The sequence below is a fragment of the Tyto alba genome, unplaced genomic scaffold (assembly GCF_018691265.1).
Source record: "Tyto alba isolate M040663 unplaced genomic scaffold, T.alba_DEE_v4.0 Super-Scaffold_44, whole genome shotgun sequence".
Lineage (NCBI taxonomy): Eukaryota > Metazoa > Chordata > Aves > Strigiformes > Tytonidae > Tyto > Tyto alba.
The window spans coordinates 4,833,785-4,857,080 of record NW_024881320.1 but is presented as its reverse complement, the minus strand read 5'-3'; the positions used below and the strand labels follow the sequence as shown (position 1 = coordinate 4,857,080).

General features: G+C 49.6%; 1 protein-coding gene across 3 annotated transcripts; it reads left to right on the top strand.

The window, feature by feature from the left end:
- The first annotated feature begins 1,646 nt into the window (after positions 1 to 1,646).
- Positions 1,647 to 22,011, top strand: SCARB1 (scavenger receptor class B member 1). 3 transcript variants are annotated; one of them, XM_033008237.2, is made up of 12 exons: positions 1,647 to 1,860; positions 5,565 to 5,722; positions 7,131 to 7,272; positions 7,712 to 7,915; positions 8,229 to 8,324; positions 8,930 to 9,042; positions 10,941 to 11,107; positions 11,754 to 11,872; positions 13,524 to 13,597; positions 14,511 to 14,562; positions 15,000 to 15,146; positions 20,910 to 22,011. In XM_033008237.2, the coding sequence occupies exons 1-12, from the start codon at positions 1,741 to 1,743 to the stop codon at positions 21,030 to 21,032; spliced, it is 1,515 nt and encodes a 504-aa protein (XP_032864128.2). In that variant the 5' UTR covers positions 1,647 to 1,740; the 3' UTR covers positions 21,033 to 22,011. The 3 variants fall into 3 exon arrangements, with proteins under 3 accessions (XP_032864128.2, XP_032864129.2, XP_032864130.2); XM_033008238.2 differs by lacking the exon at positions 20,910 to 22,011 and adding an exon at positions 18,079 to 18,178; XM_033008239.2 differs by lacking the exon at positions 20,910 to 22,011 and adding an exon at positions 17,463 to 18,068.
- The last annotated feature ends 1,285 nt before the right edge of the window (positions 22,012 to 23,296 follow it).

Sequence of the window (23,296 nt, the reverse complement as noted above, 5' to 3'; positions counted from 1 at the left end):
GGGCCATGGGGACCCTCGAGGAATGAATGTCAAAAGCTTACATAAATGACTGCAATGCTGTGTTTTAAGAAATTACTATTTTTAAAATGCCTTGGTGAAAAAAAAAAAGAAAAACCAAAAACAACTACAATAACGTACGTAAAAACTATAAAGCTTTATAAATACGTAACGGGCTGGCGTGTGACCCAAGCGGGCGGGCAGCCGCTGGGTGAAGCAGGGCTTGCCTGCTCGCACCCTTGTCCTGTAAACCCAGTCAAAGCGCTGATCTCTGCAGGGCACTTCGCTGGGTTTGGCAAACTTCAAGGGGTTGTAAACCATGGCAGTAAAACACTTCAGAGCCCCGTGGAGCTCGGGTAGGATAAACCACAGAACGGCAACATTCAGTTTGATGAAAACAGCAAAGCATTTTGTAAACATTAAGGATGTTTCTTGTTCTAACCGTGGAAGTACCTGCCTTCTGGCTTCAGACAACTTCACCAGGTTTGTACTGTCCCGCGGTGCCTCAGGGTATCTCTTGGGTGTTACGCGTGTTTATTGGTTTTTGAAGGAAAACTCCTTTCCCAGGATTTCTTTCTAGCAATACAATTTAAAGTAAAGGAAGACAGCACCCGCTTTGTGCTGCTGGGGAAACAGGGTATGACCAGCAGCTGCCCCCCCTCCGGAGACCCAGCCGGTATTAAAGAGGCATGTTAATTGGTCTGGCAACTAAACGGAGGCAGCTAGCAAGGTAAAAAGCCTAGAAGACAAAAAAACACAATTAAGTGCAAAGATATAAACGCAGGTGTTCCGCCGAGGTGAGGGCCATGGCGAGAGTCGGGTCCTCTGCTGTGCTGGGCTCTGCTCTGGGGGAGCCGTGGGCTTGTGTCTCCCCACGACGCCCACGCCCCACGTCACAGAGAACAGCGGTTTGCGGGTAGGGGCTCTCTAGTTTCTAGACCCTTTATCTCAGATCGACTTGGAGTTTGGGCAATGGGTATAATTGTTTTAAAATAGGCTGTCAAACCCAACTCTTCATTTTTAATTTGCTGCTGACTTCCAGACACTTCTAGGGATGAGTCTCAAGCACGCTTTTCTTCAGAACCACTTTAGATGCACAGGATAGACAAAACCCCCAACTCCTTAGAAAAACAGAGGTGGGTTAGACAGAGGTGATGGATGTTTTCTCCTCCTGGGGCCGGACCCCATGTCCCTGACCGATGGCTGCCCGCCTGAGAAGCCCCTTCCAGCCTCCTGCGCGTGCCCCCTTTCCCAAAACCACCGAATAACTGCTGTGACAGCAAGCCCGCAGCCACCTGCCTGCCGATGCAGTGGCCACGGAGGGACCCGGTGCCTCCCGGGGGTGGCCTGGGCCATATATGTGTGCGTATATATGTATATATACGCACACATATGTAATATGTATATATTTATACGTTTATCTATTTATATGTTTGATACATTTAAATATATTTTTATATGGCGATGTGTTATTATGGTTATATATATACACATTAAATAAATTTTTATGTTACTAGATGGTTTTATGGTTATACATACATACAGGGCTCCGCTTCCCACAGGTTTACCCGCTCCGCCGCTCCACGCCCGGGGCGCGCTGAGCGAGTGGGCGGGGCTCGGCGGCGGTTGGCCCCGCCCCCGCCCCGCGCCCCGCCCCGCTCCCTCCGCCGCACCGGGCCGGGCCGCGGCGGCATAAAGCGGCGGCGTTGGGGGCGGGCGGGCTCCCCGCTGCTGTGCCGCGCCATGTCTGCGGCCCGGCGAAGGGTGTCGGTGGGGTTGGGGCTGGCCGGGGCGGTCTGCGCCCTCCTGGGGGTCTGCCTGCTGCTGGTGGGGCCCCTCATCGTCAAGGAGCAAGTCGTCAAGGTCAGCGGGGACCGGGAGGCGGGGGTAGGGGGGTGCGTGTCCGTGGCGGAGGGTTCCCGTTTGGTACGTGGGGGCTGGGAAGGCTGGAGCCGGTGCGTGGCTGGGGGCTTGGTGTGGGGCTGGTGTGCAGCCAGGGGGTCGGTGCAAGGTGCAGGGGTGATGGTGGTGCACAGCTGGGGGTGGGGGGTGCTGGAGCCGGGGTGCGGGCAGGACTGGTGCACGGGCATGCTTCCCTGGCACAGCTGAGCCCCGGAGCGCCTCTGCTCCAGCGTCACTGCTGCAGCCCTGAGCAGCCTCAGAATCTCGGTGCAGGAAAATCCGAGCTTGAAGGTATTCCACCCTTGGTTACAGCAAACGTGCCTGGGCTGAAGGGGCTCTCACCCCCCGCTCAGCCAGGGCTTGTCGTGCAGCTGGAGGTTTTCTGGGGGGACGGTGCTGGTGCATTGCCCCGAGCACCAGCCCTTCCTCCTGTCCCTACTGCCTTTACCTGCAGTGCTAGCTGCTCCTTTCATAAATAGGTGTGCAGACTACCAGGCTCAGATACACTGTGGTGAGATGCTTTCCAAACTGGAAATGGGACAGATGATGTGCAGGAGTCCTCTGAAGGAGCCTTGTGCATGGAGCAGCCCCCAAGTCACCATCTCCTCCTAGACCAAAAACTTAAAGAGTTGCTTCTCTGAAGACCTGTCTTATCCACAAGAGAGGTCCTGAGGCCAAAGAGATGTTTGTCCCCCACGGTTAAAATGTGGGGCCATGGATGGAGTTATTAGTCTGTTCAGTAAGTGATGCACAATAGTGGGAATCAGTGCTCCCGTCCTTGCTGTCGGGACACCAGTTATCCTGCTGTAATGAACCAATTGGCTCATTCCCACATTTAGCCAAACCTTTTTCTCTCAGCCCAAAGGAGGTGTGCCCCCTGCCCGGGCATTTCTCCAAGCTCACACCTACCCGGCTCAGCATCTGGAAATGTTCTTCTGATGAAAGAGGTGAATAAACACCCCATAGACAATGGCTGTGGTTACGTGTGACACAAAATCTCATCTGGAAACCAACTTCTACTTAAACGTAGAAGTCAGACAGTCCTGTGGCTTAAGCAGTAAAAGTCACTCTGTCCAGTTTCATGGATGTCAGGAGCTGGTACCTGCAAATAAAAGGCTGAATGGCCCTTGCAGAACAGGCGTGATGTTTTTTGGTGCAAAAACCTTTCTGCCCTCTTTTTAGCTAATCCCAATTCTTTCTACTTGATTAGCTAAATCCTAGTAATTTACAATGAGAACAGAAGATGAGGAAAAGACCAACCCTTGTCTCCTCCCTTCATCTCAAGCCCTTTGTCTCCATATCTGCATCATAACCCAAAATGGTGGCAGGTGTTGGGTGGGTGAAGGCTGGCTTGCCCGTGCCAGCTTCCCTGATCTGCATGGAAGGTCAAGCTGGTGTATCCTGATGGAGAAGCACTTAGCTGCAAAAAGGGTTGTAGTTTCGGGGATATCTTTGAATAAAGTGTAGGGAAACGCACAGTAGAAACAGGGAACTTGGAGCCCAGTTCTTGCTGTGTTTGCAGAAACTGAATCTGCATTGGGAGCTGGGTTGCCTGCAGCAATGGCCCTGAAAAACCTGGGAACCTTGCTTTTGTGGAGTGCTGGGGACCCGCCTAAGATAAGATCTTTAACACAGTGAGACTACATCAACTCATCTGTCATTCAACATTTCTTCTCCACCTGGAAACTCTTGTGCTGTCTTGCCTGAAAGCTGGGAGAAGACTGACAGCACTGCCTTTGCTGTTTCATCAGGGCGATGAGGATGGTGGTGGGAGGATGTGGAGGATGAGGTCTGGTCTGCGCTTGCACATAGCTTGACTGCTTCTCTCAATCTGAAGAGGAAACCTCAGCTCTTGGTTTTACTGAGCAGAGTGGCTGAAGCCTCCCTGCCAGAGCAGCAGGATTTGGGCACTGTTGATGGAGCTGCTGCTCTTCTGGTCCTGTCTGGAGGACACAGGCAGTAGCTAGTTCTTTTCAATTCCTCAGGAACAGACGTCAGCCTGGTCAGGAGGAGTCAAACATATCAGTGAAAAATATTCTATTTTTACTTCAGACATACGACCGTGTCTGGTTTAACATACAAGGAGCTTAATTCTAAGGCTACCCTGTTAAGTAGATCTTGCTTAGCAGCATCTGTGGAGTAGCTAGAGCTGCTGTGCCCACATGGGAGAGGGCTGAGAATAGCAGAGAGCTGGGATGCAGCTCCACCTGACTGTGTACATATTATATAAATAAATGCATATGCAATGAGGGATCCAGGGAGTGCAAGACAGATAAGCAAGTAAAGGAAAGCAGATGTTGCTGTTCATACCCTATTGGACACTTGGGAGTAAGGATTATAAAGCAGGCTACATAAAAATGTGTCCTATTGCTGCTTCTTTGCCATGGAATCCTGGAGGCTGGCAGGATGGAGGCTTTCAGCCAGCAGCACGTGGACATTGATGTGGAGGTGGGAAGGGTTTGCTGGGTGGGTTACACTGCACCATGGAGATATCTACTCAGGGGCAGGGCTTGGAGGGTCTGGGCTTGAGTGAAGGGTGTGCAAAACCCTGCTGCTTGTGGGTAACACAGCCTCACCATGAAATGACTAAAAATGGGGCATTGTGGGGAAGCCTCCGGCAGCTTTCCTTCTCAACCCCTGTGGCAGCAAATATGTGCACAGTCAGATTGAACTGCTCCAAGGCAGGAGAGCTGTTGTGGGGCTGCCAAGCTGCAGCAGGGTAATGCCCACGTGCCTTCACCAATTAGTGGATTAAACCCACTTCCATAAAATGCCTGGGTTACTTAACCATGGCAAGGGCTTGTGCTTGCAAAGGGAGCAAAGATTATGGTGGAACACACCCAAAATAAATGCTCAAGAAGGAACAGGCTCTTGTCCATCAGGCAGCCCCCGGGAGGCAGGGAGGGAGTAGAGACAGATGTGCCCAGATGCCAGCTCCTGGGCTGGCCAGCTGGTGAGGGCTTAAGTGATGTTTGGGCTCCTTCAGGCACTTCCCAGCAAACAGGACAGTGATATGGAAACCATGATTGTGCCTTGCCTTTGACCTGCCTTATGACCAACTATGAGTCACTGCAGGATGGCAGCTGAGAGGACGCAAAGGTGTCCTGCACGGCACTGTTGGGATACAGCTGGGTCGCCATCCCAGTTCTCTGTCTGCTTTTTGGGAATCTAATGGGCCCTCCCTGCTGGCACCCAAGCAGTTGTGCGGGTGGATGTGCCACCTCTCCCAGCCCTTGCCTGCTTCTGGCTGCGTGGAGCTGCCAAACCTGGCAGGCGAGTGGAGGCCTGTGGGACAGGGTTGTTTTTGCCAGGCAAGTCAAACATGCAGAGCTGTGAATAATTCAGTGCTGGCTTGTCTAGCGCAGAGCGAGCTTCCATCACATCAAAGCAGCTCCAAAATCCTGTGGGTAGGATCTGGAAAGCTGCGCCTGAATAAATAAGCCTACAGACATCCTGTGGCATGAACTTGATGCTTCTGCATATATGAGTTCCCAGTTTAGATCTGGCTTGGTTTTGGTCTGCATAACACGCTTGGATCCTTTGGAGAGCCCTTGCTGGAACTGCCACCTTCGGCTGGGCCTGATGTGGAGCAAAGGGTGGATATGCTCATTGAGCCCAAGAGTTGTGTCTCTCCTTACTCTTTGTTTTGTTTCGTTTTCTTGCAGAACGTCAGGATCGACCCCAACAGCATCTCCTTCGGCATGTGGAAGGACATTCCCGTTCCTTTCTATATGTCAGTGCACTTCTTTGAAGTGCTGAACCCCAAGGAGGTCCTCCAGGGAGCGAAGCCGGTGCTGACCCAGCGTGGACCCTACGTTTACAGGTCAGCTACCACCTGTGGCCCAGCTAGATGTGAACCTGGCCACCATGCTGCCTGCCAGGCTCCTGTCTGACTCCTCTGACAGGAGGGCATGGCATTAGCAGACTTGGCGCAAGTCCAGCGGCACAGGATTTTAAAGTGACCCAAATGTGCTCTAATTGCTCTTATCTTGCTAAAGCCACAAGCAGGACCTCTGGCCACTGGCGTGGTAAGGCTGGTCTGTGCTTCACTGAGTTGTGGAGCTCAGTCCCGTGCTGGGACCTGTTGGGCAGCCAGGCCTGGGTTGATATGGTCCAAGCATAGTCATGAGGGGTGTTGGTGTGGTGGTGGGCGACCCTCATCTTCAGAGTAGACTTATTTCATCTTCACTGTGCATTTAAGAATCCGGCTCCAGAGCTGGAGCTACCTCAGTGTCAAACTTCACGGTTTGGCCTAAGACCTCTTGTCTAACGTGAGACCCAGAATCTGCCTAACGTGAATGCTCTGGTCATGAGAACCAGTATGGAGCACTAAAGCTTGGCCAGGCCCACCCAGGCAGGGCTGGGTCTATTCGACATGTCTGAGGATGGTAGTTGAAGCCCCAGATGCTTCTCTGGACCCAAAATGTGAAATGACGGTTGATGTAGAGTTGAGCATGTGAACTTATCTGTCAACAGTGATACTAAACACATTAGTGCCTACACATATAGGGAAAGTCAGGTCAGTAGCCTAAGCAAGCTCATGTGGGCAGATTACTGGTTTAATCCAAAGCTATTTGAGTAGCATTGTGGGGAAACCTGGCAGTATGTATATGCCCTTGTTTCCCCTCTGCTAGGCAGGTCACGCCATGAGACCACGGGGATTCTGTATGTTGTGATCGCATCAGTCACTTGGCTTGGGGAAGAGGCTTCACTTACCGTAAATAAGAATAAACAAAGGAGCAAAGCTTAATAGCGTCCTTGTGTTCCTGCTGAGCAAGATTAGTGCCCTTGCCTAATGTGGGACATAAAACAGAGGCTCCACAATAAAGGACTTTGTTTTTGCTGGTGAGTTGAGCTACAGCTCTCTCGGGAGCTGTAACAGGCTTGTGATGTTGGGGATAACCTTGTGCTACTGTGGAGCATTGCAGGCCCTTTTTCTCAGCTGGGAAGAACCACCTGGTGTCTGCCGGTTGCTGCAGAATCCAATCTGTCAGGGATGCCTCACTCTCAGGCTGCCGTCCCCTCCTGCCAGACACTACTCCTGGTTGGGGTGCGAGGTTGACACCTCCTGTGCCTCCTCTGCTCTCCCATGGCTTCTTGCTGGGATTTGGTCTCCTTCCTCTGTTCTTCAGAAGCAAGGCCAGGCCTGTGTGGCCCATCCCTGCTCCACGGGCGTTGCGGGGGCACTGCATGGGGGGAAGGTTCCCATGATCTCTCCTATCTCTTTGCAGAGAGTTCAGGTATAAAACAAATATTACGTTCCATGACAATGACACAGTCTCCTTCCTGGAGTACCGGCAACTCTTCTTCCAGCCAGATTTGTCCAACGGCAGTGAAGATGAGTACATCATTGTGCCAAACATTTTGATGATGGTAAGAACTCGCTCCATGGATGGGTACCAGCTTCTGAGCTTGTGGGGAGGGCAATGATGCCCAGTGCTCACTCAAAGATTGCATTCTTGTAGAGCTTAAGGCTAATCAAGCCATCAGGTGGGTTAAGCTTACAAAATACAATTTTCTGGGTGTTGGTTGTCATGTTGGGCTGTTACCCTTCCAGAAGCAGAGTATGCAGAAGGGCTGGCAAAGCAGCTGAACTCGAGTCTGCAGCCTTGTCAGAGCATCCTCAGGGGAAATGAAACCTGTGAGCTTTCTTCCCAAACTGAGGATATATGGTGAGCCTCAGTTTATCCAAAGGATTTCTCCAGGGCTGTAGAGCAGTGCAGCAGGGGGACCTTGCTGGGCACCAAAGATGAATTGCTGCTGCTTTAGTAAAGATTGGGCTCTCATCTCAGAGGTTTGTTTTCTTTCCCAGGGAGCGGCTGTAATGATGGAAAACCTGCCAAGCTTTGTGAAGCTTTTACTGAGTGGAGCTCTGGCTGGCCTGAAACAGGAGGCGTTCGTGAACCGAACAGTGGGGGAGATCATGTGGGGGTATGAAGACCCTCTTATAGATACAATAAATATGATTGTTCCTGGCCTGATTCCTTTCAAGGGGAAATTTGGCTTATTTGTAGAGGTAAGTAAACTGTTGCTTGGGAACACTAATATCACAGCAATATTGGCCTTGGGATTAAGTGTCTGGGCTATCCCCCTCACAAACTGTTTGGGGCAGCCATGTGTAGCTGGTGGTGGTTGTGTAAGGCTGCCTTTAATTTTCCCCTCAGGCAGAAATGCATGTGCTGGAAGCTGTCACTGGCAACTGAAATAAGTAAAAGTTCAGTACCTTCCAGTGTGAAGCACCCCTAGAGTTGATGAAGCATGCAAAGTCATTAATATATTGCAGTCTCAGTGCCTATAATGAATTAATAGCTAATTTCTTCTCTCTGCAGCTTAACAACTCCAATTCAGGACTGTTCACAGTGAACACAGGCATGAAGAACATCAGTAGAGTTCACATGGTGGATTCATGGAATGGACTAAAGAAGGTAAATGTCAGGTAGCAAACCTCCAATACGGGGGCAATGGCTGGTCTAAAGATAAACTGAAAGCTCTCAGTGTTGTTCTATCTCTGGGTCATAGGCTTGAAGGCAGGACTTCTACAGGACTTCGACTGCTGCAACTTCTGTTCTAGCAAATTGCCAGAAGGCAGCCATATGATGAGAGGCTCGTCATGGAGCATTGAGTCAGCTCATCATTGATGTCATTTGGACTTTCTTGAAATGCTGTTGGGGCTGGTTGCTTCTAACGGTTGAAGTCCCAGGCTCCTGTGGCCTATGTTTAAGGCGTTACTTTAAATACCCTTGTTTAAAGGGGTGCTTATTTTTCCCTTGTGGAATTCTGCTCCTAACTAAAATCAACTGAATCTACAGATCAACCACTGCAGGAGCACTTGAGACAGGTGGATCTTGTCTTGTTTTTCCATTAATTGGGCAGATGTTTGAATGGGAAAGATCTTTGGAAGCTCTTCAGTGTTGCTCTCTCAAGCTGCTATGGAAGCAGTGTAGGGTGGCGGATGTCCCATGCAGGGGTGGAAGCCAACTCTCCAGCAAGCTCGTCGCTCTGAGCTCTTCTCTCAACATCTGGCCCGCAGGTGAACTACTGGCGGAGCAGCCAGTGCAACATGATCAATGGGACCACGGGGGAGATGTGGCCACCGTTCATGTCCCCGACATCGCTGGAGTTCTACAGCCCTGATGCCTGCAGGTGAGGCTACAGCTTCCAGCTTGTCCTTGTGCAGGTGGCGGGAGATGCAACACTTGTCCTGTGCACACCGAGTACCTTAGGTGTCGTTTCTGTAGTTAAAATTCAGCTGCAGTTCAGTGCTGCAGTATCTGAGCTTTGCAAACAGTGTAGTTGTCTAATTGCCAGTGTCTTGTGGTATTCATAAATACCTGCCAGATCACTGGAGAAGTCTAACTTGCCCTTGTTGAATCAGTAGAAAAATAACAGTCTAGATAAGATGTGGGAGGCAAGAGGGAGAAGTAAGAGTTGTTATAAGGAAATGCAGCTATAACTATTTGCAGAATGATTTCAGCTGACTAAATGCTTGCAGAAGTTATGTCGCGGGGGGAGAGGGTGTGCGGGCTTGTGCCACCATTCCTAGGCTGCCGCTTCATTTTTTTTGTGCCTAGTTCATGCACTGCTGTGCATGTCTGTGCTGTATAAGACACCCCGACCTTAGCTGATCACACAAGAGTTAAAGTACCCTGCAGAGCCTGCCTGTGTGGAAACTCCCCAAGGCTGGAAGGAGGGGAGGCCAGGAAGCAGGCATGGCACAAAACTGTCTCCAGCTTGGGGGAGATAATGTTGATTCAGGCTTTGTAGATAGTGCTGCAAAACAAGCAAATGCTGAATAGAGAACAATGACCTCTTCAGTGAACAAGCAAAGTCAGCTGAGCCAAGTATTAGTGCAGGAATTTCTCTACACAAGGGACATGCAAATAACAAAATGACTGGGAGCCAAGAACTTAGAGTTTGCCAGTAATCAAAGTTTAAATACACGTACCTGTTTCTATAAAGCTACAGAAATCTTCTAGGAAACAGAGTGTGTTTCCAGGCAAGGCATAAAGTGAAGTGGAGGAAACCAAGCTTGGTTTCATGTTAGCAGATGATGTTCCCACTGGACAGTGCTGTAGGAGAAGGGGCTCAGCCTCTTCACCGGGCAGTGCTGTCTCCTCCCCAGATCTCTTGTCTCAGCCTCTCTGCTAGCCAGCTGGCTAGGAAAGAGTCACAAACACCAGTTGATAGACTAGGAGCATACCCACCTTGCTGCAGGGCATGCAGGACTCCTCTACTATGCTGTTTGCCCATTAAGGGCAGCTGATGCTGAGATGCAGCTACCTGGATGTCCCTGTAAGGTAGGAAATGTTTTATCCTGCTGATGTGTGGCAGCAGCCTCTGCCTCCTTACTGGAAGGTGAGCACAGCTAAGAGGCATGCATGTAACTGCTGAACATGCCCCAAATCCCCCATCCTTGGGCCTGGTGTCAGAAAGCAGCTGTGGGAATAAGCATCCCCTTTGTGTGCATCCTGGCAAGCCTCACTCACATGTGAAGGGAGCAAACTTCCCTCATGAAAACTTGCATCTGTCCTGGCCACCTGGTAGCAATAATGCAACATAACATCACTAGCCTGTTGTATCAAGAAGAAATCTTGCTGCATAATGTGGTAAAATTTTTCCATCCCTCTGACAGCCTATAGGCTGGAGTTGTGCTGCAAAAGAGATTTAGCCAGTGTCCATCCCCTGTGATAGAGCACCTCAGAGCCAAGGTTTGCACAAAGAGGGTATTATCTCTTGGAGAGCAGCCCTGGGGATTACTACATGCCTTTAAACAAATCTCATCTGGATACTGCAAACAGATTTATAAGTCTGTGGTTTCTCTCCATAACTAGTCCTGACCAACCCTTTATCTGTGCCTAAAATATGGAAAGCAAATGGCTTAAATACTCATTCCCCATCCAAAGCACTGCTTGGAGTGTTTATCTTGATCTCAAAGTCTAAGTTACGTTGCAGCCACATCTTATCCAGCAAAGATAAGGGCCTGGTTCTGGGCTGGGAACCTCTTGACTCATCCTGATCCTTTTCCACTGAAACCCTTCCAGATCCATGACACTGGTGTACGAGCAGTCTGGGAAGTTCAAGGGTGTGCCCACCTATCGCTTTGTGGCACCGAAAACTCTCTTTGCCAATGGCACGGACTATCCACCCAACGAAGGCTTCTGCCCCTGCATGCAGTCCGGCATCCAGAACGTCAGTACCTGTAGGCTAAGTAAGTCCTTTCCTCCCCGGACTCTCCCTGCCCTACCAATATTAAACTGGGGATGTGATACTGGCTTGGCTGTCTGGAAAATTGGCTCTGCTATCTGCTGGAGTGCTAAAAGGTACCACAGGGGTCTGTGTGCATGGCGTTCTCGCTTGCATTCCCGCAGGCATCTCAGCAAGGAGGGAAAGAGAGAAAATCCTTGTGCCCAAAGTCCTCTTGGTCCATGGCCCTACAACAGCCTGGCACTTGTGGGAGCGCCCCAAGGATACAGTGCAAGTGTTATGTCCCCTGGGCTGGGGAGGGAGCAGGCAGGGGAGCAAGGGTAGGAAGAGGCAGGCCATGTAACTGTCAAATGAAATTTTAACTTTGGATGCAGGTCACACAGGAGTGAGAATTTAGCTTTAGTGTCCTAACCCCATGTCTGGGCACAGCAAATTACCATGGCATTGTGTGGTGCATGAATTGGCTTAAATGCTGGGTCTTAACCCTGCCAGAGCAATGGAATAAGCTGCAGGGAGGGACAGAGCTTTCTGGTTGGGAGGAGAAGAGTATAAAAGCCTGTTCAGAACAAGTGCTGCAACAGCTTAAAAACCTCAACAAAAAGTCTCAGGTGGGTTTTGGATGAGCTTAAGGTGTCTTTGTTCTCATCCAGATGCACCGATATTCATTTCCCATCCCCACTTCTACAATGCTGACCCAGCCCTGGTGAGTGCTGTCGAAGGCCTCCACCCCAGCAAGGACCAGCACGCGCTTTTCCTTGATGTGCACCCGGTGAGTGAGGGAGGGAGGGAGCCTGTCAAGGTCTGGGCTGATCTGGAGGACCCACCACCGGCTGCGTGATAGCCTTGCTCTGCTCTCGTGGCACTGAGTTTGAGCAGGTTCCATAGTGCAAAGACTGGCGAGGACATGTGCAGATAAAAATGTCAAAGCCATAAACTAATTGAATAATTTACCTGTCTTCTAGAGAACTGCAGAATTAATTATAAGCATAATTGTTTCAATAAGTACAGTTGAGTTCTTTTTACTGACTCAGGTCTGCAACACCAGGAGGTGTATCTAGCAGCAGCCCAGTTACGCCCCAAATCTGCAAACACGTATTGTCGTGAGAGCTGACTGGCAAAGTCTGAAGACCATGTTGCAGTTGAAGCTGTCGCTGCAATTTTGGGGCTGGCTTCTTCCAGTCTCTCAACCTGACCATTTAACTGGCTGCTTTTGCACTGGACTGCTGCTGTGTTACACTTCTTGCATATCTATAGCATAAGGATGAAGCCACCATTCTAGTGGTGATGAGTTGGGATGTCCTGAGCCATCATTGTCCCAGCTGCAGACAGGGAGGGGACTTTGGGATCTTCCACCCACGGCCTGTGTTGCACATGGTCGGATCTTCCAAATGTTCAGTGATGTTTGCTCAAGCAAGAAACCAATCCCCTCTCTTGAGGTAAGGTAAGCTGTGCTTCTTATCTAGGCATTGAGTTCTTCCTGCTTATCACAGCTATGGAAATCTAATTAAGTTTATTATAGTATCAAACATCTACTGATAACAGTAAAATTAACTATATTCTTATCTAGCTGCAGCCTGATGAGTACAGACAGGGGCAATCCAATAAAAACTTTCTGCCCTTAAAAATGTGTTGCAAAACTGCAGTGTCATCAGAAACCAATGCCTTAATGGGTGTCAACAAGACCCGCTTTGAAGTGTGGTGTTTTCATGGCCTTAAGGTGTTGCTGGACAGTGATATCTGTTGGTTCTTACTTATGAGAAATGTTTTGTCCTTTGCTGTGCATATGTATCTTTTGCATTGATGCATTTCCATCCTGCTGCTGGTAGGATGAACAACAGAAGAGGCTTTTCAGGTTTCAAAAAACACTGAAGCTGCTACTAAAACACCCTGCCTAAGGAGTCTCTTACAGATTGCATATGTTACTTGGTAATTTGAACTTGCTTATATTCAGTCCCATGAGCCCTGGGTCACACAACACCTCCCTGGGTCGTGCTGCCTGCTCACTGAATGCGTGCTGCCTTCTGCAGCAGCCACCTCTGTTCAGGTTAGCTTTGTGCCCTCAGGAGGTGCTTCCTCCTGGACACTGCTGTGTGCAACAGTCTCACTGGCTGGTGAGCGTTCAAATGAAGGGGACAGACTGCAGACTGCCATGGGGACAGTGCTGTCCTTCCACGAGCAGTCATCCCCAGAGCCTGGGAACTGGTGCCTGGTTGACTGATGCTTGTGCTTTGGTGGAAACCCCAGCCATGCTCCTGTTCTTGTGTGTGGTGATTGAGGTGGATCTCTGGATGATCCAATCCATTGCTCTGGAAGGCAGCACCCAGTGCAGCTATGATGGAAAGCAGAGGGTTGCTCTTCTGCAAAGCTCTCCAGACAAATGTTGGCTTTACTGGTGAACTGGTTGGTCTCTTCTTATGCAGATGACAGGCATCCCCATGAATTGCTCCATCAAGCTCCAACTGAACCTGTACATAAAGCAGGTGTCTGGTATAATGTAAGTAATCACCTTTTAGAAATGTCCATCTCCCTTCCTTGAGCAGGGAGTGCTGCTGACGCTGGGGTCACTGCAGAGTTGGCTCTCCCCAAAGATGAAGTAGCTTTAACATTACCCATTGTCGTGGTTGCAGAAGCCAGTTGGCTCATGTAGTGAAATGTCAGCTATTCCAGTGACTTCAAACCGCCATCCTTTAGCAGTGTGGCTGCCTGTTTGCTCGGCTCCTGCAGCATTCCCACACCCGACCAGACAGCCGGCGGACGAGCTGCTGCTCCCGGTGAGGTGCAGGAGCAGCTCGCCTGCGATGTGCTGCTGCTCAGGCGTTACACCCGGCACGGAGAGGCGAAACACACTGCCTACAGGGTTGACAGTTGAAGCTTCTGCCCCAAAAGACCCTCTCAGCTCTATGAAAGCAAACAGAAGGGCTCTGTAACAAAGTTGTGTGGTGCTAAATGTTAAATAGCCACAAGGGTGGGAGCGTGCTCTTGCTGCTCTGACTGGCTCTAGTACACCAGCAGACAGCTCTGATGCTGTGAGCTTGTCTGCACCGCCTTCTGCTACCATGCAGGTGGCTGAGATGCTTTGGAGCTGCATGAAGTTCAGCATTCCAGTTCACCGAGTTCATGTCCCTGGAGCCCAGATTTGGGGTGGCACTTACTGCTGTCGTCAGGCGGTTAAGCACAAATGGAAGCATAAGCACTGCTCTTGCATGAAAGGCCCAAGCTGGGCCTCGTCCCTCAAGGGCAGAGCAGCTCACCGAAGCAGCAGGAATTGCTACCTCCTTACACAGGTTTCCTGGCCACCATCAGTCTGTCAGACCCATCCCTTTAGGAAGAATTATAGCAATAATTGTGATCTGATCAACCAGAAATCTAAGTGTGTATTTTTTTTTTTTTTTTTTTTTCTTCCCTAGTCAAACAGGGAAGATTAAGCCAGTGGTCCTGCCGCTGCTGTGGTTTGCAGAGGTGAGCTGCCTTCTTCAGCCTGATTCTGCAGAGCCTCTCCTGCAGGAGGGGGAAAACTCCACTTTGGATAAATCTTTAATCCAGACAGACTAACTAAGCACCAACAGAAGGCTTTGCAATACTTGGCTACATCATTAATCCCCCTGAGCTGAACAAACCCTGCACTATACTTGGCAAACCTCTGGCTCTGTCCTAGATGTGGGGTTAAATAGGGCCCAGAACAGAGCTGCCAGCATCTCCATGCTAATGTGGGCCAGGGAGTGCAGTCTCCAGCTGTGTGCATATCCAGCTGACTCCAACTACTTAGTAAAAACTTCTGGCCTGACTCAATCTTGCATAAATTCCCTAATCAGTGGTGGGAGAGGAGTTGTGCAGCTGGTCTGCCTCAGCCCTGGATGGGAGGGAAATGCCACTGACAACTTTGCTTTTTTGAGCAGAGTGGATCCATCGAAGGCTCAGTCCTAAAGCAGTTTTACACCAACCTGGTGCTGATCCCATCCCTGCTGGATTACCTGCAGTATATCTTCCTTGGACTGAGTGTCCCACTCATTATCTCAGCAGCTGTACTCATGGCAACAAGTCAGGTAAGAACTTGCAGATGTCTAGTGGAAAATTATTTTAATCAAATCAGACTTAATCAGATGATGTAGATTGGGCTGACAATCTAACACTCCTGAGGAAACATTGGCTGATGCCATGAATAATGTCCTAATGGTGCCAGGTGCCAACACATAGCAGTGGGACTTCTTCGGCCATCTAGAAATTGGGTTGCAAATAGATAACATAAAAGCATTTCTCACACAACATCAATGAAAGTGGGTTCCTGTAGGAGGAGATATTTCTCAGCTCATCCAGCTAATAAAAGAACAAGCCTAGCTCATCCACCTAGCCTCCGTAGAAAGCAACAAGTCTGTGCCGTTGCACAAATCTGTGCATCTCTGCAGGGTCCCAACAGTTTTCTAATCTGAACAGAGCCTTCTCAAGGAGAGGGAGCTACTTGCACAGCTTGTTCACAAACAAAATGCAGTCGCTGTGTTCTTGCAGAAGGGGCATAGACACCGTGACCGGTTTTCAACCCAGACTGGACTCTCCCTGAAACTCACTCGCTTTGTCTGCAAACTATTCCAAATAGCTCTGGAAGTTAAACCCTCAGGGCCTTTGTGGATCTGGGCTGACTGAGAAGCGAAGGAAGACCTTTGAAGCCTCCAGGGACCTGGCAGCTGCGTAGAAGTTGGCTCATGATGGGGTGGGCAGTGGAGGTGCCTGGCTGGCACATGAGTCTGAGCTGTAAGGACAGAACATAAACCAGCTAAAACACTTGGTGGAGATCCGTGCCTCCGGCTCCAAAACATTAATCTGATAATACTTAGCTCTGTAAAAGCTTTAGCTCTTGCAAGTAGAGATCTAGCTCCCTATCCTAACCTGTATCAGAGCAAGCTTATTTAGTTTAGCACTACAGTCAGACGGCTTGAGCTGGCTCTAAAGCTACAGAAGTGAAGAGGCTACTTGGGATAAAAAGGCAATGCCTAGGATGAGAGTGGGCTAAGGGGTGAACACGTGCGAGGGGCTGCTTTTCCTCAACCTCCTGTAATTGCCCTTACTGAAATGCTAATGCAAACCCACTTTAAATAGTGCCAGGGTTCTCAGAGTATCACGTAATTGGATTTTAACCAAGCCTACAACTGCTTAATTGACTTAAACCCATGATCCCAAATCCCCTTGTTCCTCCATGCGCTTCCTTGCAGGGTGGGAGCGATGCTAGGGCCAAGGGCTCAGTGTTAAACCCTTACTGTGCTCCCAAGATGGTCAGGCTTTGGGTGCTCAACCTCTCTGCTTCAGCAAATGCAGGTGATTGCTGGCAAACAGACTTCACGCTGGTGCATAGCACCAGCATATCTGAAAAATGTCTATATTTGCTGGGCAGCTATTTCTAAGACCTTATACAGCCCTGGGCTGGCATTTCCTCACCCTGCTTTGTGCAAGTTTTAATCCCTTGTATCAAAGAGCCTTAACCGTGCTAGAAAGGGTTAGGAAGAAAGGCTGGATTTTAAATTCACTCAAGTCAACTGAATATCTGCTTGTGAAATATTCCAAACCCAGGCATAAGCCAGCTGTATTTGGGCGCTCAGTGAAAAGTGTCATGAAGTGCTAGAACTAAAAATCAACTGCAGGAAGTGTCTGACTACCTGGAAAGTGATTAAAAAGCCTCAATGACCTTATAAATCTCTAAGAGACCTGTGCAACAACACATGAAAATCTGCCTAATGAATAGATAAGAGCTGGAAGACAGCAATTTGCAGCCAAGGTGTGTTCCTCATTTGATTGAAGTGTTGCTGATCTGGCAATGATTGCTTAATCATGCACAGTCCTCTCTCTTGAAGTCACAGGAGATGTCAGAGGGGGCATTGACCGCACCTTCACGTGTCTGCCAGCGTGAAGGCCTCCCTGAACCAAACTCCTTCCTGGAGTATCTTGTATGCCTCTGGCTTCTGGAGGGAGCAGTGTGCTCTAAACCCAGTCCAGATGAGGTACTGTGAAACACTTAAATCTTAGCCTCACCTACAGTGGAGCCAGTTTGAAATGCATCTGTTGGACTGGCAGTTCTAAAAAATGTGTAAATTGTACAGGTGTAAAACATGCCCAAATGCAGCACTGCAACTCTCCTCTGCTAACATAGCCTAAAGCCTGTGTGGTGATGCATTTAAAAGGCAAACAGACCATTTTAAAACTGGCTTGACACTTACCAAAATCTTAAATAGGACTCAGTTTAACCTAAATTTTGAAATCTTTATTAATAACTAGATTCTAGTTAAACAGTGATTTAAAATAGCCTCCTAAAATTGGAACCCTTGTGGAATTCATGTCCAAGTGCACCGTAAACTAGCCTGATTGTCTTCTAGGAAAAATGCTCTTTATTTTGGAGCAGCAATAAAAAGAACTCAAACAGTAATGAGGCTAACCAGGCCACCTCTGCTGAAAAGCTGCCTCCGGTTAAGGGGATGGTGTTGCAGGAAGCCAGACTGTAGGTGGGTACCCAGTCAAGGTAACACACTTTCCTCTCATCCTGATTTGATTAAACTTTGCTTAAAACCAATCAAACAGAAATGTTTTCTGTCCACATCTAGCAGACATGCCCTCCTGGCGAGCTTTGATATCATGATGTTGTCCCATGGCTTTATTCAGGGCAATTTAGATACCTTAATACTCACACTTAACCAGGCTGCAAGCACGTGCTCTTATTGTTTCTCCTGGTGTACATGACCTGCAGCCCTAATAGTATCAGTAAGGATCAGGGTGAAAAGTAGGATTGGTGTGAGGAAACACTTTTCTTGACTATTTCACCCCCTCCAAGTGTTTGAGATCCAAAGGTAAGTTTTTGAATGGGTAAAAACTCATGGGGGTAACAGAGGTAGTCAAATGATGGGTGTCACTCCCCTCCTGCATGCAGGGAGCCTCGATAAAAAGGCTTTCAAGAGGGAATTTCTGATGTATAAAATATCTGGATTTGTATTACAGGATCACAAAATCACTGAATCGTTGAGGTTGGAAAGGACCTCTGGAGGTCATCTAGTCCATCTCCCCTGCTCAAGCAGGGTCACCTAGAGCCGGTTGCTTGGGACCATGTCCAGATGTCTCTTAATATCTCCAAGGATGGAGATTCCCCAACCTTTCTGGGCAACCTGTTCCAGTTTTTACAGTTTTCACAGTTTAAAAAAACAAACAAACAAACAAGTGTTTCTTAATGTTCAGATGGAACCTCCTGTGTTTAAGTTTGTGCTTGATGACTTTTGTCCTGTCCCCTGGACACCACTGAGAAGAGCCTGGCTCTGTAGTTACATCCTCCCTTCAGATACTTGTATATGTTGGTAAAATCTCCCTGAGCCTTCTCTTCTCCAGGCTAAACAGTCCCAGCTCTGTTGGCCTTTGTGCATATAAGAGATGCTCCAGTCCCTTAATCATTTTAGTGGCCCTGTGCTGGATTGTCTCCAGCAGCTCCATCTCTCTTGTCCTGGGAAGCCCAGAACTGGACACAGTACTCCATCAGTGGCCTCACCAGTGATGAGTAGAGGGGAAGGATCACCTCCCTTGACCAGCTGGCAATGCTCATTGTGCAGCCCAGGACACAGTTAGCTGCCTTTGCTACATGGGCACACTGCTTGCTCATGTTCAACTTGGCATCCACCAAGACCATCAGGTCCTTTTCTGCCAAGCCGCTTAAGATTTGGATGACTCTTAGCATATGCTGGCACATGGGGTTGTTCTTCCCCAGGTGCAAGACCACACATACTCTTGTTGAACCTCATGAGGTTCATGTCAGCCCCTTTCTCCAGCCTGTTGAGGTCACTCTGGAGGATATCACGTCTCTCTGGTGTATCAGCCATTTCTCCCCGTTCCATGTCATCAGCAAACTTGCAGATCATTAATAAAGATGTTAAACAGGATTGGACCCAGTATTGACCCCTGATGTACACTGCTAGTTACTGACCTCCAACTAGAATTCATGCTGCTTCCTATGACTTGCTGGGCTTGACTGTTCAGCTAGTTTTCAGTTCACTTCACTACTTATCCAGCCCATACTTCATAGCTTCTCTACAAGATTCTTACGGGAGACGGTGTTGGAGGCCTTACTGAAGTCCAGGTAGACAATATCCACTGCTCTTCTCTCATCTGCCAAGCCACTCATTTCATCACAGAAGTTTATCAGCTTGGTCAAGCATGATTTCCCATTGGTGAAGCCATGCTGACTACTGCTGATGACTTTCTCGTCCTTCATGTGCCTGGAAATGATTCCTAGGATTAGCTGCTCCATCACCTTCCCAATGACTGAAGGGAGGCTGACTGGCCTGTAGTTCCCCAGGTCTTCCTTCTTGAACTTCAAGATAGAAGTGATGCTTGCTTTCCTCCAGGCTTTGGGCACCTCTCCTGATTGCCAGAATTGTTCAAAGATTATGAGGAGTGGCCTTGCTGTGATACTAGCCAGCTCCTCAGCACTTGTGGGTGCATCTCATTAGGGCCCATGGATTTATGTATGTCTAGGTTGCTTAAATATTTTCTGATCTCATCTTCTTCCACCAAGGGTATGTCTTCCTTGCTCCAGACTTTCCTCTGGTCTGTGGGGTCCTCTGCCTCCTTCAACGACAGGCCTGCATGTTCCCTAGTCTTCCTTTTGTCACCTGTGTACTTATAGAAACCCTTCTTCTTATCTCTGACATCCTTGGCCAGATTCGATTCCAGCTGGGTTTTGGCTTTCCTAACTTCATCTTTGCATGCTGGGAGGGCGTTCCTCTCTTCCTGCCAGGTTACCTGCTTCCACCTTCTGTAATGCTTCCTTTTTTGCATTTGAGTTTGGCCAGGAACTCCTTGTTCACCCACGTAGGCCTGCTGGCAGTTTTCTGTGACTCAGGATGCTCGTTGGGATGGACCAATCTTGAGCTTGGAGGAGGTGATCCTTGAATATCAATCAGCTTTTTTGCCCTGACTATCTCCTCCCACCTGAGTGCTGTAGTCAGTTTTGATAATTAACGTGTGGCCCTGGCAGTATCGTTGGTGCCCACACAGAAGTATTGGGTAATAGGCAGAGGGTTGGGTAAGCCTCACAGCCCTTCCACAACACCCCGAATCCAGGTCCCCAGCAAGCAGCAAATGTCTCTAGATGACCAGCCAGGTGCGCAGATGGGTACCTCTGTCCCCAGCAGCAGGGAGTGACCCACTAATGTCACTTGCTGTTTCCTCCTGGGGGTCTTGTATGATTTAGGGTCAGGGAGCCCACGTGATCTGCTTGAAAGCGTATCTGGCTCCTCTTCAACTTTGAGGGTGGTGAACCTATTTTGTGGTTGTAAACCTTTAGGTGGAGCAGGAGCCTTCCTCGTGGTGCCAGAAGGCACCAGCTTCCATCCTTCACCTTCCCCAGAGGTTGCACTTCCCATTACACTAGGTATGGGTGCTGTCTGTGTCTCTACTGCGGCTGGGATATGGGGGTCTTCAAGCTGTTGTGTCTCTGAGAAGACCCTGTCCATCTCCCTTTCATCTTCTCTGATGCTGTGCAGCATGCTGACTTTGCCGTATAGCTTTTCCACTTGATGACACAGCTCTTCAGGCTGGGTGTACGGGGGTGTTAGAGGTGTCACTGGGCAGGGATGGAAATAACTTTGTTTTGATAGGGGAGGAGATGCAAAAATCTTCAAATTAAGAAGCCTTCAGAAAAGGGTTCTTGGCCCCATGAAAGTCCAAGAGGTTTGGGGCGTGCATATCCCAAGTGGGGATGTGGTGGCACCTGCATACGGTCAGGTCTGAGCACGGTGCCACTGCCGAGTGTGTGGCTGTAACTGCTGTCCTCTCCTCTCCAGAGAACCACTGCTGAGAAGAGCCTGTGCTACCCCACCACGCAGAGCAAACTGCCCCCCTCCTCCGAGACAACGCCGCTCCTACACGACGCTGCCACGCTGAGCCAGGACGATGCTGAAGCCTGAGCCGCTGGCCCCGGCACGCGTCTGTGCTGGGGGTGAGACCTGCTTTGGATCTCCAGAGGTCTCTGGAAGGTGAAGTTGTTCTGGGCAGCTCAGCAGAGACCCTGCGCACCACGGCAAAGCCACGGAACAGTAATGCTGCACCAGCATTCCCGTGCTGGGGCATGGGAGACCTCATCCGGACACCCAAAATACAGTGTTGTTCCCAAGGAGCTGGCCTTTGCCACAGCCCCTCTCCCTGTGGGCCAGTAGGAATGAAGATGGTCACTGGTTGATCCAAGAAGTTATTTTGCAATTTAAAACTGCCTATTGCTAGGAATATAAGGCACTTTAATAGGAGCCTTTAAAATAAATGAGGTTTGTATATGTAGCACTGATGGGATTTAGTGATCTTTTTAAAAGCCACCGTTCATCTCATGCTATCCTGAAGCCACTTATGGTTTTATTGCCACTTGATGTGACTGGACTACACCGCAAATCAATTCTGGTTGCTGTCTTCAGTGATGTCTCTTCCCAGGGTACCTGAAGCCTGCCCGGGGTTGCTCCAGCCTTTGCATGTGTTGGAGAGTACAGTGGTGTCTTTTAAAACCCCAATTTCTGTGCCATGACCTTGTGCTCCAGTGATCCCAGCCCACAACCCTTTTACTTAGCTTCTTCTTGCTTTAGGTGACTGCATGAGATGAGCCTTGCCAAAAAACTCGGTGGTACATCTGACTTGTCACTCGGCTCGACAGTTGTCCCTGCTGCCTGCTCAGCCGTCCAGGGTCAGCTCTTCCGGCCACACACCATGGATGCTGGGAGGCCATCGCGTCGCTCTGCCCGTCCTGCCTGCACGAGGGGAGGGGGAAGGCAGGAGCTGGACCCTGTCCTTGGGTATTTAACGAAGATACTTGTGCTTTTAAGATGGAGGAAGCTATGTGCAATCATGAAAGTTATTGATGGCCTTAGTAGGTTTTGATTAAAATATTGCGGATTTCTGAAATGATGTCTTGGGGGATCTGGGGCTGGATGTTAACTAGGGGTAGGTGGGCTGGGGTCACTCTTTAGTAGGAAGGAAGCCCAAGGCCCAGAGATAGTCTTGGCTAGCTACCAATCAGGAGTTGGCTACCTCACCTGCCTTCCCTGCTTCCAACCAGGAGCCGGGATAGCCCTTGGGAAAACCACAGGGGCCAGTGCTGGTGCCTCTGGCAAGGACAAAGCAGAGTTGGGGGAAATCTCTGGTCTCTCTTTAACCAGAGAACTTGTTGCACTGTGCGTGGTGTGGATACTGTTGTGGTCTGGAAGCTGTTGCAGTTGTTTAGGACAGCCCTGTGACCTTCTAGTGAGGCAAGGTTTAAGTTCCTCTTACACCTCTGTCCCTCTTGCTAGGCAGGAAGAGCACAGGAGCTAAAACTGACACCAGCAGCTCCTACATCCCCAGTCCTGCAGGTGGGTTTAGGCTGTCTTGTCACAGGAGCAGCTGCGATGCAGCCCAGGTCAAGAAGAGGAAGGGTAGCAGCTACCCCAAACTTGGTCCACAGGCTGAACTTGCCCAGATGCCCAAAGTGTGTTTTGCAGGTAGATTGGGACTAGCCAAATCCTTTCTTGTGGCCTGTACTGAATTATTTCTGTGGCATGAGTCCTCACTGAGAGTGATGCTTAAACTACAGCTGTAAACTCTCTCTGGCCTTGAAACCAAACTTAGCCACCTGCAGACAGTGGTTCACAGCCTCCGGCCTCAGCGAGCGGCAACCGAAAATGGGAGGAAGGCAGGGGCACGGTCTCAGGGGAGGCACAGGATGCTTCAGCTCACACCAGTAACACCCAGAAGCATGGGGCAAAGCTAACTACATCAATGAAAACTGGATCAAAGATAACTACCCTCAGCCCCACCTGCTTGAGGCTTTAATTTAATGATAAACCGGTGCTAATTGCTGTTGTATAGGTGAAAACAAATAAAACACTGGAATATTGGTCCTGGTGCAATCTGGGGGTGTGGGGGGGTGGTGTTATTTGTCTTTGCAGAAAAATGTGCTGCAAAACCTCTTATTTTCAGTACAGGTATGCCTGTTACAGTACGGGTTTGTTTTGGGGGGGTGCTGGGGGGGTGCAGCGCTGCGGAGCGGCCGCCAGGGGGCGCTGTGGGGCCGCGGAGGCTCCGGGCTCTGTGCGGGGGGGGTGGGGGGGGGACGCGGACACACAGACACGGGGGGGGTGGGGGCGGTGCCGTCCCTGTGTCCCCTCATGCCACCAAACCGGGGTGTGGGGGGACACGCAGCAAGGCCAGC